The sequence below is a fragment of the Pongo pygmaeus genome, chromosome 5 (genome assembly GCF_028885625.2).
Source record: "Pongo pygmaeus isolate AG05252 chromosome 5, NHGRI_mPonPyg2-v2.0_pri, whole genome shotgun sequence".
NCBI lineage: Eukaryota > Metazoa > Chordata > Mammalia > Primates > Hominidae > Pongo > Pongo pygmaeus.
This window is the reverse complement of record NC_072378.2, coordinates 13,517,782-13,537,230: the sequence shown is the minus strand read 5'-3', so window position 1 is coordinate 13,537,230 and position 19,449 is coordinate 13,517,782. Positions and strand designations below refer to the sequence as shown.

Below are 19,449 nucleotides of genomic sequence, written 5' to 3'. Positions count from 1 at the left end.
AACTCAGGCAAGTCTGTGGTTGCAGGTGTGAGAAAAGCCAAACAGGATGGGATAAAACAGGGTGTCCAAGGGACAAGGGAAAGTGAAGAGGTGTCCTTTGATCAATCACTAGAATCGAGAATATGTGACATGAAAAGGAGAGTTATGCAAAGAGTGACATAGAAGTGACTCAATCAACATGTTTTGGGGGTAATTCTGGTTTTGTTTCTGCTTTTTAAAGTTAAGCAAATGATTCATAACTTTTTAAAACATATTTTCTATCTTTTTGTTGAAGGTAGAAAATACGAAGAAAAAAACATACATATCATCCATAATCTTACCCCAAGATAACCACTGTTAACATTTTCATGTATGTCCTCTTAGGTTTTCCCTTATAACTGTTTGCTTATAAACATTCTTTACAGGGATGGGAAAAGCATGACCTGTTTTGTAAACTGGCTTTTTTCATTTAACAATCCATCATCAACAGTAATATTATACTCAACATTGGGAAGCATTCTTTAAATACTGACTGAATGAATATGCACCACAAGAAAGTGCCTCTGCTTTTAAAGACGTGTCAAGAAAAATTTGAAATATGCATACAATCTGTCCAATTAATCCCACTTTTAGGAAATGTGTCCTAAGGAAATCATTTGAAGAGCATGCTAAGATTTCTATCTAAGGATATTCACGATATCACTGATTAAAATATCAAAATTTGAAATAGCCCAAATGTCTTACAGTAGAGAATTAGCTAAATATATCATTCCTTATCCATATAAAACACCATACAGTCAACTGAAAGATGTTATTGATTTAGACGTACTGATATGGAATATGCTAAGTGAACTGCTGCGTGAATAAAGTAGTTTCAAAACAGAACATATGTCATGAACTCAGTTTTGAATTTTAATTAATACGTGTACATCTACATAAGGAAAGGTTTAGACCAGAGGCGGGCAAACTTATTCTGAAAAGGACCACACAGTAAATTTTTCAGGCTTTGCAGGCCATTCAATCTCTGTCACAAGTACTCAACTTTGCCACTTGTAGTTTGAAAGTAGTCACAGACAGTGTGTGGAAGAATGAGTGTGGCTGAGTTCCAATAAAACTTTATTTCCAAAAACAGGTAGCAGGCCCAATTTGGCCCAAAGGCTGCTGTTTGCTCACTCCTGGTCTAGAAGAAAACATACTAAACTGCTAACGGTAACTATTTCTGCATAGCAGAACTATGGGCGATTTCTAATTTCCTCTTTATAATGTGATAATTTTTGCATGTTCTCAGTTAAATTTAATCATAAGCACGTATTATTTTAAAAACCAATAGCATGTTCTTTTCTTTGTTTTTGGTGGGGCTGGGGGAGGAGGCTTTGAGATGCCCAAGACATGCATGATTTCCTATTTTAATATAAATTCTTATTCATTGTTTCTCAGTTTTTCTATAGGATACCACAAAGACCTCTCAACATACATTTTAAGGAAAGGAAGAAAGGGAGGGAGGAGAGAAGGCGGGAAGGAAAGAAGCAAGGGAGGGAGGAAGGAAAAGAGGAGAGGGGGAAGAAAAAAATAACAAACTCCAGTCCTGTCCTGGGGTTAGGGAAGGGCGTGACCCACCACTAGACATAAATCACAGTGGGCGAGCTCTCTGTCAACCTCCTCCAGAATGGCAGGATCCAAGTTTTCTCCAAACCACACGACGTGAGGTCGCAGCAAGCCCCCGCAGCCTGCCTCTTCACACCTGGAAGAATGGGATCCTTAAGCCAACCCTGAGCCAAGTCTGCCCAGCTGGATCGGAGGGAGGCCAGGGGCTGCCCCAAACCCAGTACATCCAGATGAGTCACCTCTGATGCCTCTTATTCCCTACACCCTCCCTCCCAGCCTATATAAACTTGCCTTGCTTATGAAGCATCAGGTTTAATGGTCTTTTTTTTTTGAGACGGAGTCTCACTCTGCTGCCCAGGCTGGAGTGCAATGGCATGGTCTCGGCTCACTGCAACCTCTGCCTCCCGGGTTCAAGCAATTCTTCTGCCTCAGCCTCCCGAGTAGCTGGGACTACAGTCGTGTGTGACCACACCCGGCTAATTTTCGTATTCTTAGTAGAGACATGTTTCACCATGTTGGCCAGGCTGGTCTCAAACTGCTGACCTCAGGTGATCTGCCCTCCTTGGCCTCCCAAAGTGCTGGGATTACAGGCATGAGCCACCGCGCCCTGCTGAACTGTCCTTATTTTTTATCTTGTCTGCATGTACTTGATGTGCTGACACGTTGTTTCAGCTAAGCTTTCCCAGTTCATTCATTATGCTCACACTTGTGCTCACAGCCACCCAGACCTGGGAGTCATACTGGACTCAGATTTACCCCCCACCCCAAGCATCCCCTAATTTCATCAACGACCTCCTTTCATGTTCTCTCAGGTTCACGTCTCTCTGGCCCAGTATGTAGCCAGCTTTCCTGTGTCCATTCCTAAAAATCTCTCTTCTTTCACTCCCTCCTACCTCAGGGTCACCTTCTATACACCTCCTAAAATCATCCCCCAAACACCATATTCATCATAGTAATCTCCTGCATCACAGGAAGCCACCAGGTCTACCTATTCCTTCAGAAGAAAACTTTTAATATTCAGCAATTAAAACCCTCATGAGGAAAATTTAAAAGGTTCTGTGGTTAAATAAGCCAGTAAAGCATTAACATACGTATTATAACCACTTTTTAGAAGGCAGCAATGTGGATTAAATGCTCTAAAAAGTCCTGCAGTAAAGCAAACATATTTTAACTTTGTTTAGTCTAACATTTCCGTATTTACTTGAGTGCCTAACATGTTTTTTTCAAGTACTGTCTCAACGTAACATTAAATTAATGTTCTATGGAACACTTTTAGAAGTGCTGTTTTATTTTACCTTAGCCGGGTGCAGTGGTTCACGCCTGTAATCCCAGCATGTTGGGAGGCTGAGGCGGGTGGATCATCTGAGGTCAAGAGCTCGAGACCAGCCTGGCCAACATGGCGAAACCTCATCTCTGCTAAAAACAGAAAATATAGCCGGGCGTGGTGGCGGTCGCCTATAATCCCAGCTACTCGGGAGGCTGAGGCAGGAGAATCACTTCAACCCAGGAGGCGGAGGTTGCAGTGAGCCAAGATCGCACCACTGCACTCCAGCCTGGGTGACAGAGTGAGATTCCATCTCAAAAAAAATAAAATAAAATAAACACAACAAAAAAACCTCTAATCCAATTACAGGTTATAGAAGTGCTGTTTTAATGTCTGGTTTTGAAAAATTGGCATAAAAACCTTCCTTTTTTTTTTTTTTTTTAATCTATGAACATTCTGTTTGGTCCTGTAACCTCTCCTATTCAGGTCCTTTCATTGCCTCCCTAACCCTGGATTAATAATGCCAGTGATGTTATTTGACCAGTTACAGGTCAGCCCCCCTATGCTTTCTGTACACTGGGTAACCACCTGTCGCACGACAGCTTCAGAAACTTTCCCGACCTCAAATGATCCTACCAGAACACAAAGCAAAAAGGGGTTGGAAAGAAATCATTCTTTTCATCCTAATTTGGTTCATCGTTTGTCCTTTCACTTTTGGATTCAGAGGTCAAGCCTGGTTTTTACATTTGTGCATTTGATTTAAGAGGCGTCTTGCCAAATACATGTTTAGGTTTTGATGTCTGGTTTTTTTTTTTTTGGTAACCTGGAACACCAGTACAAATCAGAGTTTTTTACCCACCGGGGAAGTTTCTCAATTGGGATGCTGGCATCCTGAGTTCCAGGTTCTGGAGCACTGAAGTAAATAATATTAGAAAAGAAAGATTGTTATTGGCATAATAAAAAATAAAGAAACAACATAACTCAGTTTGTATATTTGCCTGGCAGTATGTGGTATAAAACTCCTAATTAATACATGCTCACTTGGAAGGGCATTAGAAGGAAGGATCCCAAGCCATTAATTACCAGTGGTGCTGGGCATAGTGGCTCATGCCTGTAATCCCAGCATTTGGTGAGGCCAAAGTGGGAGGACTGCTTGAGGCCAGAAGTTCAAGACCAGCCTCGGCAATATGGTAAGACTACATTTCTACCAGAAATACAAAAATTAGCTGAGTGTGGTGATGCGTGCCTATAGTCCTAGCTACTTGGGAGGCTGAGGCAGGAGGATTGCTTGAGCCCAGGAGTTGGAGGCTGCAGTAAAGTGTGATTGTGCCACTGTACTCCAGCCTGGGAAACAGAGCAAGACCCTGTCTCAGAAAAAAAAAAAAATTACCAGTGGTTGTACTGCCGGTGAGGGAATTCGTGTGTGGGGAGGGCTGGAGTGGCTGGGTGTGCTAAGGGGGAACTTCATGTTTACCCTTATACATCATCATCATTTGTATCCTCTGCAGTGACATTATATAGTCCTTATACAATTTATACTGTTTTTAAAAGGCTGAGTGGAATTTTTCTCAATATTGTGTCTACCCTCAAATTTTTTCCTCATTGTAATAATAGTACATATTCATAATAGAAATGTAGGAAAATTCATAAAGATATAAAGAAGAAATTAAAAATTACCCATAATCCCTCCACTCCTGATATTCCTTATTAACATTTTGTTGTATTTTCTTCTGGTCTTTTAACTATATACAGATACATGAACTCATTGTGTGTACGAATTTAGGACCCTGTGGTTTTCACTTAACACTGTAAGTTGTGAGCAAAATATTTATCACATGGCTATATTTAGTTTTTTTGTTTGTTTGTTTCTTGAGACAGGGTCTCCCTCTGTCACCCAGGCTGTAGTGCAGTGGCATGATCTCAGCTCACTGCAGCCTCGACTTCCCAGGCTCAAACAACCCTCCCACCTCAGCCTCCCTAGTAGCTGGGACTACAGGCATGTGCCACCACACCCAGCTGATTTTTGTGGTTTTTTGTTTTGTTTTGTTTTTTTATAGGACAGGTTTCTTACTGTGTTGCCCAGGCTGGTCTTGAACTCCTGAACTCAAGCAATCTCCCCACCTCATAACCCCAAAGTGCTGGGATTACAGGCATGAGCCACTGTACCCAGCCTTGTATTTAGTCTTATTTCTCATAAATATCCATGGGAATCTTTGATGAATGTTCAATTTCCCCACATTTATGTTCAACCTGAAGGAGAAAACAACACATACTTATTCTGTAGTGTGCTATAATTACCCTTTTCCTGATAAAGCTGGACAAATTGGACTCTTGTAATTCTCAGCCACAACTCCACAAGAGGTACATCGAGTTTTAAATAAGCTACCTGAAAAATACATATGAAGCAAATCCAGAATTTAGTATAATCAAGAGCAACCTTCTCCATGTCTAAAAGGGTATAAGATACTTTATTTTTCACACTTCATTTCATTTTTTGGTCTCACCCAGTTACCCAGGCTGGAGTGTAGTAGTATGATCATAGCTCACTGCAGCTTCCAACTCCTGGGCTCAAGCGATCCTCCCACCTTTGCCTCCTGAGCAGCTGGGACTATAGGTGTGCACCGCCACACTGAGCCATACTTCATTTTAGCAAATGGGCCTACCCTAGCTTTAGCTTTCGTGGGAAACAGAGGCATGCAGTACTCTTAAGCCAGTCAAGAGCATATGCCCTCAAGGACTTTATAATCTGGAGGAAAAATAAATAACTCCATGACTAATGTGCCATCAGATGACCTCGGAGTGGTGTTCAAGTGGGCAGAAGTGGCCAAAAGGGTAGAGGGAACTCAACCTAAATCTAAGGGCATGATTTATTGATATGACTGATAAAGGTTCAATGGCGTGGGATATGTTTACAAAATTTTAACTTTGATTTCAGAAAGCTTGAATCTTTCATACAAAAGCACCTCAATAAATAAGTAATCAACTAATAAGTGAAAAAAGTAATTGTTAATACTAACCACCACTTATTGAGCTGAAGCAATCACGGCGGCCACAGTTTATGAAATGGGTACCAGGCACCTGGTGCCGTGCAGAGCACTTTCAACCCTAGTGGACATGCGCTGCTCCGTCCTGCCCACCAGTCCTTCCTTGGGGAGCACCATCCCTGCTCTCTCGCATGCTGAGCCAATAGGGCTGTGGGTCACATCCCAAATACAAGCTCGGCCACATGCCGCACACGGCCCCCATGTGGTGCCCATCCCTCTGCAGTCGTGTTTGGTCAGAAGGGTGGGTGTGTGGACCAAGCAAGCCCACCGAGAGGTTTATTTTCTGAGCAGGTGGCTGAGCTGGAGAGCCTGGAGCCGTCGGGGGCACTCTCCCTTGGCGCGTGGAGGCAGATCAATTGCAGAGGGAGAAGGGAGGCCACCTCAAAGAGTGCGCAAAGCTGAGAGAAGGCGGGGGACAGGAGCCGGGAGGAAAGATGACATAAGCTGCACCCCTAGGCTCCTCAGTTTTGTGACCCAATAAACCTACTTTGTCAGTTTTAGCATAGACATTTTTCCCCATTTTCACATTTCTGAAATTCAGATGTGTCCTACAATTGCTACTGGCCAGATGAGAGTGTGACATCACCATCATGCTTGCACAGACTTGTTGAAGGAGAACACTGAAAAGTGGGGTGACTTGGTTGTTATTCTCCGTGGCCTGACTGAGCAGATTCAGCCCCTGGATCCTTCTGCCAACAAACCCTTCAAGGGCCACTTCACGAAGGAAAGCAAGTTTTGGCTGTTGTCTACAGCCTTTCCACTGATGCCTTTTGGTAAGAACATGTCAGGCCCAATAGCGAACTTGAGGAAGGTGTGTCAGGAGCTTGGATGAGAATCCCAGCTATAACAGAGGGGCATTCTCTCAGGAAAGGCTGCATCATCCATCTCCCGAGACACAGAGCATGAAACTGCATGGAAAACACAGACATCCATGCTCTGAGTCACTCAGAATCATTTAGAAGAGCTAGATAATGAGAAATATTTGGACCAGTTTATCATACTCATACTTTACGTATGCCTGGAAAGATATAATTTCTAAAGAACGTGTCTAAGTTTTGACAAGCTCTTTCTCTAAGTATAAAATAATTCTAAGGGATAATAAAATAGTATATCATGGTTTAGGCAGATTATATTCTAAATGCCACATTAAAAACATGATGCATCTTTAAAAAAACCCTTCATCAGACTGAAGATGCCATTGATTTTTTTTTTAACCTAAGTTAGAAGAGAGTTCTCATCATATGAAATTTTAAAAAGTCCTGACTAACACACATATATGATCTTATTTAATCCTGACAACAATTCTGTAAGATAGGCATTGTCATCTCGGTTTCATGCCGATGACATAGCCCACATTCTGACACTGCAGGGAAATCAGCAGAGGCACGTGGAAAGTGGCTCAGACCCAGCAGATGTAGGTACCAAAAAGATGCTCGGTTAATAGGTGGCTGGCTGTTCCTGATGAACAAAAGACAGACACAGTCGAAAGGAGTAGTGCCTCGCTTTCCTTATCAGGGTGATCTAAGTAAAAGCAGGCAGCTTCACCACACACACTCAAAAACAAACACTCCCCCACTGGTGCACTGCCTCTGGAAATGCTACACTTAGAAATGCATTCTTGGCTGGCACAGTGGCTCACGCCTGTAATCCCAAAACTTTGGGAGGCTGAGGAGGGAGGATTGCTTGAGGCCAAGAGTTTGAGACCAGCCTGGACAACATGGTGAGACACTGTCTCCACAAAAATTTAAAAAATTAGCTGGGCATGGTGGCATGTGCCTGTAGTCCCAGCTACTCTGGAGGCTGAGGTGGGAGGATCCCTTGAGGCCAGGAGTTCAAGGCTGCAATGAGCTATGATCGGGCTACTGCACCCCAGCCTGGGCAAGAGTGAAACCCCCATTGCTAAAAAAAAAAAAAAATTAAATTAAATTAAATTAAGAGAAATAAATGCTTAAAAAATAAGAAATGCATTCGTTGGATTTGAATGCAGACTCTTTAAATGCAAATGGCCTTGGGGGAAACCCTAGTTTGCCCATTATGACCGTGGACAACTGGATGTATTAGATTCGTGGTGACAGCAAAGAAAGGAGGAGACAGAAGACAAGAGCGAAGGGGTGAGGGGTCACCCAGGACAGAGGAAGGAGCCCAGAGGGACCCAAGACAAACTCCACTGACATCATAGGCTTGGTGGGTTTGGTGCAGTGTCCAGCACTGAGCTGGCAGCTCCCTGAGGCTCCAGGGCAGGGCAGAAGCACAGCCTCAGTAGGGTCCACCGACATCACAGGCTTGGTGGGTTTGGTGCAGTGTCCAGCACTGAGCTGGCAGCTCTCTGAGGCTCCAGGGCAGGGCAGAAGCACAGCCTCAGTGGGGAGTGCCCACCAGGATGAAGGGGGAGTGACAGGAGACCCCAAGATGCTGCAGTCTGCCCCTGCTCAAGCCCCAGCTGTCCAATGGACCAGGCCTCTTATTCCTCAGCTCATTGAGGCCATTGTCTCACAGCACCATGCCCCTCCACAGAGGAGGGGGTCACGCAGCTGTGCACCCCAGCGTTCCTCCAGTATAAAAAGCACACCAGCCACCTGGGCTCATGGGAAAATGCAGATTCTGATTCGGTGGGTCCTATGGGGCCTGAGATTCTGAATTTTTAACAAGCTCTTGGGGGACGCCGAATGTTGCTGGCTCTTAGACCACCCTGAGCAGCGAGGATGTAGGAACTGCTAAGTGAATAATGTTAGTGGGTCAGGGGCTCCTCCCACAGCCAAAGGCAGCTGCCCAGGTGCCACAGGACACTAACATGTCTCCAAAGGAAATGCCACAGCATCCTATGGGACAGGACGGGTGTCCAGCAGGGAGGGAGGGAAGGCACCAGAGGTGATGCTGAAACGGCAGGACAGGTGTTTTAAAGCTGGTTCCCTGAATGTGAGGCTGGGGGTCTCTCACCATGGATCTCCAGAAGGTTCTTGGTGCCAGCCTTGCGGTGCAGCTCATCGATGTTCTGGGTGATGACCACGACTCGCCGGCCCTGCTTGCCCAGCCGGGTCTCACACTCAGCTATGGCGCGGTGCCCGGCGTTGGGCTCCTTGCTCCCCATGACCTCCCGCCGGTAGTGGTAGAACTCCCACACCCGGGACGGGTTGTGGGCAAAGGCCAGGGGAGTCGCCAGGTCCTGGGGGTGGAAGAGGAGGCAGGAGTGAGGGAAGCAGAGACAGCCAGGATGCTGAACCCTGGGGCACAGGCCCTTCCTCCCTAAGGCAGAGACAGGCAGCGTCAGGAAGGTGCAGGCTGGAGATGGCAGCACTAGGTTCAAACAACGTGGCAGATGCCAGGCACGGTCTGGGTACCAGCCTACGTCCCCATCCTGGGACTGCCCAGGGACCTTGGAGAAATCAGTCAATTTCCTTAGTGACAAAACAGGGATGATGCAACCTGTCCCATTTACCTCCCAAGTAAGTTGTGAAGATGAAGTAAAGGAACATGCAGGAAGGTATTTTTGGTCGAATCCCCTTTTTCATGCAGCCCTAAAACATATGAAGTGGATCTCATTTTGACCTACACCCAGGGAAAACATGAAATGCAAAATGCCCATTGAGGTCTAATGACCATGTTGAGAAACTCAGTTTTTATAACTATAGCTATGGCTATACACACACACACAAGTACACATCTACATACACGCACATCTACACACAACTAAACACACACAACCACACACACAACTCAACATACATACACACTACACACATCTATACACACACAACTGCACACACATACACACAACTAGACATACAACTACATACATATAACTACACATACTAAAGATACACACACAACTACACACATCTACATCCACACAACTATACACACAACTAAACATACACACAACTACACACACAAACTAAACACACACTACACACTTCTACATATAAACTGCACACACACAGCTAAACACACATACATTACTACACAAACTACACACATCTACATACACAACTGCACACACGCACTACACACAGCTAAACACACACACAACTACACACATACACACAACTACATACACACAACTAAACATATACACACATCTACATACACACAACTATACATACACACAACTACATACACAACTACACCCACAACTAAACATACACACATATCTACATACACAACTACACACATCTACATACACACAACTGCACACACACAACTAAACATACACAATTACACAACATACATACACACAACTAAACATACACATAACTACACTTATCTGTTAATACACACACAACTAAACATATACACACAATTACATCTACATACACACACCCACACACAAAACCACACACACCTACACACACAGAACTACACACATCTACATACATACACAGCTACACACACACATGCAACTACACACACAGCTAAACACACACACAGCTATACATAAAAAGTGTATATTTTATGTATAAACAGAATAGATAAAATACATACACTTTAAATATGGTTCTGGGAGAAACAAACCTCCTTTCTGGTAAAGGAGCTGAGTAGGGGTTGTCTGGGGCTGGGAGCTGGCAGGGAAAGGCACAGGGAACTTTCAGCGATGACTGAAACACTCTGTTTCTTGATAGTGGAGATAGGGGTGTTACACAGTTGCATGCACCTGTTAAAACTCATCAAACTGTACACACAATGCACATGGGTGCATTTTATTCTAAGGAAATTCTACCTCAATAACATTAATTTTAAAAAGAAATATGGCTTCTTTATCAAGGAGATGCTGCCTACATTGAACACATGTGCATTTCATTCTACCGTAAAGGCCCCTCTGCTTAGTGGCAATGCCAGCCTTTGCCACGTGAGAGGTTGACCCACACCGACCCTGCTCTCCACCTAGAACACATGGCCTGGAGCAGTTTATAGGTGGCACAGGAACATGTCCACAGGTGTCCCTGGAAGGGTGTTGGAGTCAAATACATTCTATTGACTTCTTTGCTTTGTCTGCAAAACTCTGATGAGCCTTTTCGGACGCAACTAAGCGCCCCTCCTCCAAGCTCCTCCCGCACCCTCCGACCTCCCACCCTCTGCTGCTGCTAATCCAGGGAATGCCCAGTGGCCCCTCTTTCTTGCTGGCCCCTAATGTTCTCTGCTCTCCTTTCTCCCTACTTCACCTTTAAGGTAATGACCCCCACCCTTCGCCCAGATGGCAGCAGGCAGGAGGCAAAACACCCAAACATCTGCCAGGCTCAGATGTTCAGAAGAAGGAAGGGGCAGCTTCATGAACTTTGCATTCAACGAGAAATGAGCTACTAACCACGGAAGACATGTATTGCAGTATTTATTTATGACTGCTTTCGTTCAGCCAACGAAATTCCATTAAGCACCTATAATGTGCCAGAGTTCTGGAAACTGGAGACAATGCAACGAATAAAACAAACAGAGGCCGGGTGTGGTGGCTTATGCCTGTAATCCCAGCACTTTGGGAGGCCAAGATGGGTGGATCACCTGAGGTCAGGAGTTTGAGACCAGCCTGGCCAACATGGTGAAACCCTATCTCTACTAAAAAATACAAAAATTAGCTGGGTGTGGCGGTGCACGCCTGTAATCCCAGCTACTCGGGAGGCTGAGGCAGGAGAATCGCTTGAACCCGGGAGGCGGAGGTTGCAGTGAGCCGAGATCACACCATTGTACTCCAGCCTGGGCAACAAGAGCAAAACTCCATCTCAAACAATCAAAGAATTCCTTGTCTTCCAAAGCTAGGGACTTCCTGAGCCAGTGGGATGGGAGAGCACGGACTGCAAAGGGCCATGAAGGAATGTTCTGGAGGGACAGAATTGTTCCATACTGTGATTATGGTGCTGGCTATACAACTAGGTCCATTTGTTAAAACTCATTAAACTGTACACTTAAAACTGGTGACTTTTATTTTATGTCTATTAGATCTCAATAAAAATTGAATTTAAAAAATCTGCACCTTCACAGAACTTACATTCTGAAGGGCTTCCTATAAATTTTTGAATATCAAATCCTAACCCTTCAATAATTGACATTAGTTTTAACATGAAAAGTTCACAGAAACTTTATGTGTCATACTTGAGTTCAATAACTTTAGAATAAAGTAATGAATGATGCTAACCAAGGTCTTCTGATTTCGCTTTAACACAATTATTAGGAGAAACTGTTATCTGAATAAATGCAATCCATACCTATCTAGAAAGGAAAGTGGCAGCCTTGCTTAAATTTTGATCTTAATCATAGGAACTTTGTGTTTATGCCAAAATCAATGAGACAATAGAGTCACAGTTCACTTAAAGACATTTCCCCGGGGTTTCAGGGATCGGTATAGGATTTGAGCCAAACTCTGTTATGGTTTCATTCGACAGAGGCTTTTAATGTTCTGGAAACATTACAAACCTGGGCTTGCCATTTTCTCCAATAACCTCCAGCTCCTCTGAAAGTCGGAACACCACTTTCTGCACTAACACCGGCACCTGACATGATGACTATGTGCTTTGCTTTCGCAAAAAGCTTCCGAAAATCTGCCATACCTAAACAGAGTAAAATCTTTATCAATCCAGTATGCCATTTGGACATTTGTATCCCGTATCAATTGTCTGTATCTTGAAACTTGCCTTGTGTGAAGTTATACTTTAAGATAAACAAACATCATTCCTGTACCATGAAAACACCATCCCCATGTGACCTGCTGGGTGAGTGTACAATATTTTAAAGCAGCAGGGGCTTTGGGCACACACAGCTGGCTCTGCACCACAGCTCTGCCTCCCAAACAAATGTGTGATCTTATGCAAATTACATACCTTTCTCCAACCTCACTTTCCTTGGCTCTTTGAGGTGCACAGCAGTGCCTTCCCTAGAGCAGGCATGTTACAAAGATTAAAAAAGCCTAGTGGGAAGGAATCCATCTTCCTTCATAAAAGTAAAAACAAGCCTGTATGTTTGTGTGAGTGCTGAGTTGAGGCCCACTGGAACCCAAAGCCTACCTTCCTCCCCAAGTTTACCTTCCCTTTGGGGATCTTGCTAATTTCAGCTTCCCTCAGCATAGTGACTGAAGGTGAGGGCAAGGGCCTTATTTGAGGACACATGGCCTTCTTCTTGACAACTCAAATAAGAGCCAAACTTTTCAACAGGACACTGCCAGAGACTTGGGGTAGCAAAGGGAACTGAAGACAGAGAATAACACGAGAGGAAGTAACTGTGGACACAGACCATGGCTCGTCCTCCTGTCCTCCAACTCCAGGCAGTTCTCCTGCCTGAACACAGACCCACAGGGACAGTAGCTATGGTGGTGAGGGCTCCCTGCACCCCAAGTGCTATGCCAAGCACTTTACGTGGATCACAAGGTGGAATTTTTTTCCCCTGAAACAAATGTCCTCATCCTAGGACAAGAAGCAGGAGCCAGACTTGGAACTCATGATGAGGGAGCTGCCACTGTTTCTCTTGGGCAGCAGAAACTGGGAAAGGGAGGTCGGCTGGGGACACAGCTTGTCTCTGCTTCTCTCGTAGGCTCTGCAGCTCTGCAGGCCCTTGTAAGGTAAGCGCTGTGGCCCTGGAAAGCCAGAATTAAGGGGTACAACACTGAACATACGCTGACAGGAGGAGAAGAGAGAGCCCCTTTTCTGCCCTTCCTCTGGAGAAGCGAGTGCTGTACCTCATTGCCTGCTGCAGGTCTAAGATACTGAAGCTGGGAATGCCCCACCCTGGATATGGAGATCTTCCAAGGATGGCCAACCTGTGTTAAAGCACTAAGAATTCCAGCAAATGTGGAACTGAATTCTTCAGCTGACTAAGCAGGCTTCCTGGCCTTCCTCTCTTGAGGAAATGGGAACCAAGGCTAACCCTTGGACTGAATGAATGAGGGGAGGCTAACCCTCGCCTGACAGATGGAACCAGGGACAGGCAGGAAGCAGGCAAGGAAGAAACATAGTGGGATTGGGGCTCAGAGATGGTGAGCTTAAATATTAAAGGGAATGTGGCCTCATTTTGTATCCCAGCCATAAGGGGCATCCTACTGGTTTCTCATGTACGGTTGACTCCCTCTAAGCAGGGATGGAACTTCCTCGTCCTCATAAGCCCAGAGCCACACACTATGCCCAGCCTAGGATAGAGACTGTCAATAAGGGCTCAATCCCTCCTCCGCTTCCCTTCCTCTCTTCCCTACCATGGACTCCTGGTAAAAATGAACTCAGAAGAAGAATAGGCTTTTTCCTCTCTGGCTCCATTCATGTTTTGGCAGCACAAGGCTGAGAGAAATTAAGATGGTCACAGTGGAACAGAACAGAGGCCTCAGAAATAACACCACACATCTACAACCATCTGATCTTTGACAAACCTGACAAAAACAAGGGGGAAAAGATTCCCTATTTAATAAATGGTGCTGGGAACACTGCCTAGCCATATGTAGAAAGCTGAAACTGGATCTCTTCCTTACACCTTATACAAAAATTAACTCAGATGGATAAAGACAAATATAAGACCTAAAACCATAAAAACCCTAGAAGAAAACCTAGGCAATACCGTTCAGGACATAGGTATGGGCAAAGACTTCATGACTAAAGCACCAAAAGCAACAGCAACGAAAGCCAAAACTGACAAATGGGATCTAATTAAATTAAAGAGCTTCTGCACAGCAAAAGAAACTATCATCAGAGTAAACAGGCAACCTACAGAATGGGAGAATATTTTTGCAATCTACCCATCTGATAAAGGGCTAATATCCAGAATCTACAAATAACTTAAACAAATTTACAAGAAAAAAACACACAACCCCATCAAAAAGTGGGCAAAGGACACGAACAGACACTTCTCAAAAGAAGACATTTATGCAGCCAACAGACACATGAAAAAATGCCCATCAGAGAAATGCAAATCAAAACCACAATGAGATACCACCTCACACCAGTTAGAATGGCAATCATTAAAAAGCCAGGAAACAACAGATGCTGGAGAGGATGTGGAGAAATAGGAACACTTATACACTGTTGGTGGGAGTGTAAATTAAATTAGTTCAACCATTGTGGAAGACAGTGTGGTGATTCCCCAAGGATCTAGAACTAGAAATACCATTTCACTCAGTCATCCCATTACTGGGTATATACCCAAAAGATTATAAATCATGGTACTATAAAGACACATGCATACGTATGTTTATTGTGGCACTATTCACAGTAGCAAAGACTTGGAACCAACCCAAATGTCCATCAATGATAGACTGGATTAAGAAAATGTGGCACATATACACCATGGAATACTATGCAGCCATAAAAAAGGATGAGTTCATGTCGTTTGCAGGGACATGGATGACGCTGGAAACCATCATTCTCAGCAAACTATCACAAGGACAGAAAACCAAACACTGCATGTTCTCACTCATAAGTGGGAGTTGAACAATGAGAACACATGGACACAGGGCAGATAACATCACACACCGGGGCCTGTCAGGGGGTGATGGGCTTGGAGAGGGATAGCATCAGGAGAAATACCTAATGTAAATGACGAGTTGATGGGTGCAGCAAACCAACATGGCACATGTATACCTATGTAACAAACCTGCACGTTATGCACATGTACCCTGTAACTTAAATTATAATAAAAAATAAATCAATAAATAATTTAAAAAATAAAAAAGTAAAAGAAATAACAAAAGACGGTCACAATACGCCATTCTCGTGAGGTTGCAACCAACCCAACTACCCCACCAATCACGCTAAAGCTCTACCTGAACTCACATCCCTTCCAGAGATAGGCTGCTTGTTTTTGTCAGGTTTGTCAAAGATCAGATGGTTGTAGATGTGTGGTGTTATTTCTGAGGCCTGTTCTGTTCCATTGTGACCATCTTAATTTCTCTCAGCCTTGTGCTGCCAAAACATGAATGGAGCCAGAGAGGAAAAAGCCTACTCTTCTTCTGAGTTCACTATAGACTAAGGGTCCAGATAGGTTAATTTGTAGGTTTTTGCCAGGTAGAGCTACAAAGTATTTCTGTCCAGGAGAAAATTTAACCTCATACTGCCCTATAGGTCAATCACCAGTTTTCCTCCTCTGCAGAGAGATAAGGATTTTTAAGTACAAAACATGTGTAAAAAGCTTAAATGCAAATATTCTGGCAGAAGCAACAAAATGTCCTACAAGGACTTGAGTATTAAGGAGATAGGCTCTGAAGGTGCCCTAGAAGGGGTTACCTAAAATAGAAGAGGACAGGCAGGCGCGGTGGCCCATGCCTATAATCCCAGCACTTTGGGAGGCTGAGGCAGGCAGATTACGAGGTCAAGAGATCGAGACCATCCTGGCCAACATGGCGAAACCCCATCTCTGTTAAAAATACAAAAATTAGCTGGGTGTGGTGGCATGCGCCTGTAGTCCCAGCTCTTCGGGAGGCAAGAGAGTCGCTTGAACCCAGGAGGCAGAGGTTGCAGTGAGCCAAGATCGCACCACTGCACTCCAGCCTGGCGACAGAGCAAAATTCTGTCTCGAAAAAAAAAAAAAAGAGAAGACGACAGAGTGGCTTTCTCCAAAACCTTGCCCAATACCTAATTTGACAGAGACATTCCTCTCGAAGTGTAGGACTTTCAGGTACTTCACATTTGGCTACAGGTGAGGCAATGGGTAAGAATGACTTACTTGAACTTGGCCGAGCCATTTTCAGGCAAATCTGGTTTCGTGTGGAGGCTGGAGGCTTCAGGCCACAATATAGCTGGGAAATCAATCGACTTGGGACAATCTGGAGAGGTCGCATCAGGGTTTGTTTGCAGTTCTAATGCTTGAGGTGGGCTTTAGAAAAATCACAAAAACAAATATTGTAGAAACAATCAACAAATATTTTTATATATGGAAATATATATAAATATTTATATTTTATATATTACAGAAACACATCGTGTATATTATATTTTACACACATGCACACATACACGAATGTCCTTTAAAAAATCTTTAGTAACAGATCATCCTCTAAACTGGCTGTTTTCCATTTGTGTTCTCAAGTGCTCCTAGAGGTGCAGAGGTGCCTTGGAGCAGTGCTTCTCAAAGCGTGTTCCCTAGACCAGCAGTGTCGCCATCACCTGAAATCTTGTTAGAAATGCAGCCTCTGGTTCCAGCTCAGACCTGCTGAATCAGAAACTTTGGGGGTGGACCCCATCATCTATTTCCAGATGATTCTAGTAACTACTCAAGTTTGAGGACCACTAAAATGCACGAGAAAGGGTTAAATGTGAGAATTCATTTGAAAACTTGCTGCTTTTCAAAAGGTATGAAGCCAGGTGCAGTGGCTCACGCCTATAATCCCACCACTTTGGGAGGCCAAGATGGGTGGATCACCTGAGGTTAGGAGTTTGAGACCAGCCTGACCAACATGGTGAAACCCTGTCTCTACTAAATACAAAAAATTAGCTGGGAGTGGTGGTGCATGCCTATAATCCCAGCTACTCAGGAAACTGAGGCAGGAGAACTACTTGAACCCCAAAGGCAGAGGTTGCAGAGAGCCGAGATTGTACCATTGCAGTCCAGCGTGGGCAACAGGAGCGAAAACTCCATCTCAAAAAAAAAAAGAAAAAAGAAGAAAAAAAAAAGGTATGAAAACCACCACTAGTCTCTCAACTTGTGGTCAAAGTACAGTTTCTTTCTTTTATTTCAGACAGGGTCTCACTCTGTCACCCAAGCTGGAGTGCAGTGGGGCGCAGTGGTGTGATCACGGCCCGCTTCTGCCTTGACTTCCTGGGCTCCAGCGATCCTCCCACCCCAGCCTCCCCAGTAGCTGGGACTACAGGCACGTGCCACCATGCCCAGCTAATTTTTGTATTTTTGGTAGAGACAGGGTTTCACCATGTTGGCCAGGCTGGTCTTGATCTCCTGAGCTCAAGCCATCCCCTCACCTAGGCCTCCCAAAGTGCTGGGATTACAAGCATGAGCCACCACGCCCAGCCCAAAGTAGTTTCTATGAGAATGTAATTTCTAACTGAGAACTAAATTCTGAAGGGAAGAAGTGTACTGTGACAATAGTATTAAGATGACATTGTGTCAAAGAAACTCATGGATCTTAAGGCACGTTCAGTAAATCTTTGTCTATACCTGAGGAATTTTATAAAAGGAAAACAAACACAGAGAAAGACAACATTTGGAACAATGACACTGATTGTCCAACAAAACTGTGGGAGCAGAAAATATAATGGTGGTTGGCAGAAAAGGGAGGAGTGATTAAAAAGGGGCATGCAGGAATTTTTTTTTTTTTTTTTTGGTGGGAGGCAGTGGTATTGTTATATATCTTGATTGTGGTGCTAGTTACATGATTGTATCGTCAAAACTCATAGAACTCAATACTAACAAAGGGTTAATTTTATTAGACACATATTTTACTTAAAAATAATGAGTATAGAGCTTCAGTTTTACAAGATGAAATGAGTTCAGGGGATTAGCTGCACAACAACATGAATATACTGAACTGTACCCTTAATAATGGTTAGAATGCTAAATTTTGTTACATGTGTTTTACCATAATTGTATTTTGTAAGAGAAAGGCAAGGGGATAAAAGATATACCTTAACTTTCTTGCATTTGCTGTAAAAACAAAAAAAGAATTCACAAGAAATTAGTAAAAAGAACTGAGTATAGGGTGGGAAACGCTATGTAAGGAGATTAGAGCTGAGCAAGGATTTTCAATATATGTGTTTCTATATTGTTTGGATTATCAATGCCTTCCAGTCCAAGGAACACACTTGTACTTGAGCAAGTTGCGAGAGATAGAACACGCCATGAAGAACTGCAGCATCTGTTAGGAACCTGGAATGGACTGATAGAGGATTTGGGCTTGTGTTAGATCATGTTGGGGAGAGGTTCATGGAAGTGGGGCTTCGTTCTGGATTGGATGCTGTAATGGATCTTATCTAAAAGGTGGAAGGAATGAAGGGAGGCGAGAGCTGTGAGTGGCCAAGAAGCAGGAGTCCCTCATGTTAGCGGCATGGGAGGATGTTTGGTCATTTTTGTGGCTTCAACAATGTTCCTGTTTCGGTCCCAGTTCAGACGTGATTACTGAGTGGCCTTGTTCTTGTCCTGACCCATCGTGGTCACAGAGTGGCCCTGTCTGATATTGGTGCTCTGTGACGTGGTTTATGTTCAATAGAACACCAAGGCCTATCAGATAGTGCCAGGCCCAAGACTAGAAGCAAACCAAATGTCCATCAGTTTATAAATGGGTAAACAAATTGTGGTTTATCCATACCATGAAGACTCTTCAGCAATAAGAACAAACTACTAATACCTTCAACAGCATGAATGAATCTTTAAAAGTGTTATGCAATAATAACTCTATAGTAGGAAACCTGGCAGCTACCACCTTAACCAAGTGATCAAAGTTAACATCACCAGTAATAAGACATGGCGACTCCACCTACCTCCTCATATGATGCAATGAGAAGGGCAAAGCATCACTTGTGTGGCATTCATGACTGCAATTTAGTTATGAGAAAATGCCAAACTCAAGCTGAGGGGCATTCTACACACTCTACAGCAAAACTGGCCAATACTCTTCAGAAAAGTATCAAAGTTTTGAAAGATAAGAACTGG

General features: G+C 43.9%; 1 protein-coding gene across 19 annotated transcripts in view; it reads right to left on the bottom strand.

Annotated features, from left to right (window-relative positions):
• SIRT5 (sirtuin 5) overlaps positions 1–19,449 on the bottom strand; it is a 37,841-nt gene that overhangs the window by 11,218 nt on the left and 7,174 nt on the right. For 11 of the 19 annotated variants that reach the window (XM_054490106.2, XM_054490110.2, XM_054490116.2 and 8 more), the window contains exons 3-8: positions 16,513–16,662; positions 12,292–12,425; positions 8,830–9,055; positions 5,147–5,234; positions 3,708–3,761; positions 1,597–1,720 (exon numbers count right to left, since the gene is read on the bottom strand). In XM_054490106.2, the coding sequence (XP_054346081.1) occupies positions 1,597–1,720; positions 3,708–3,761; positions 5,147–5,234; positions 8,830–9,055; positions 12,292–12,425; positions 16,513–16,627 (741 nt within the window). In that variant the 5' untranslated portion in view covers positions 16,628–16,662. Of the gene's footprint in view, positions 1–1,596; positions 1,721–3,707; positions 3,762–5,146; positions 5,235–8,829; positions 9,056–12,291; positions 12,426–16,512; positions 16,663–19,449 lie in introns of those variants that run through there. The other 8 variants (XM_054490123.2, XM_054490121.2, XM_063665826.1 and 5 more) reach the window with 2 other exon arrangements.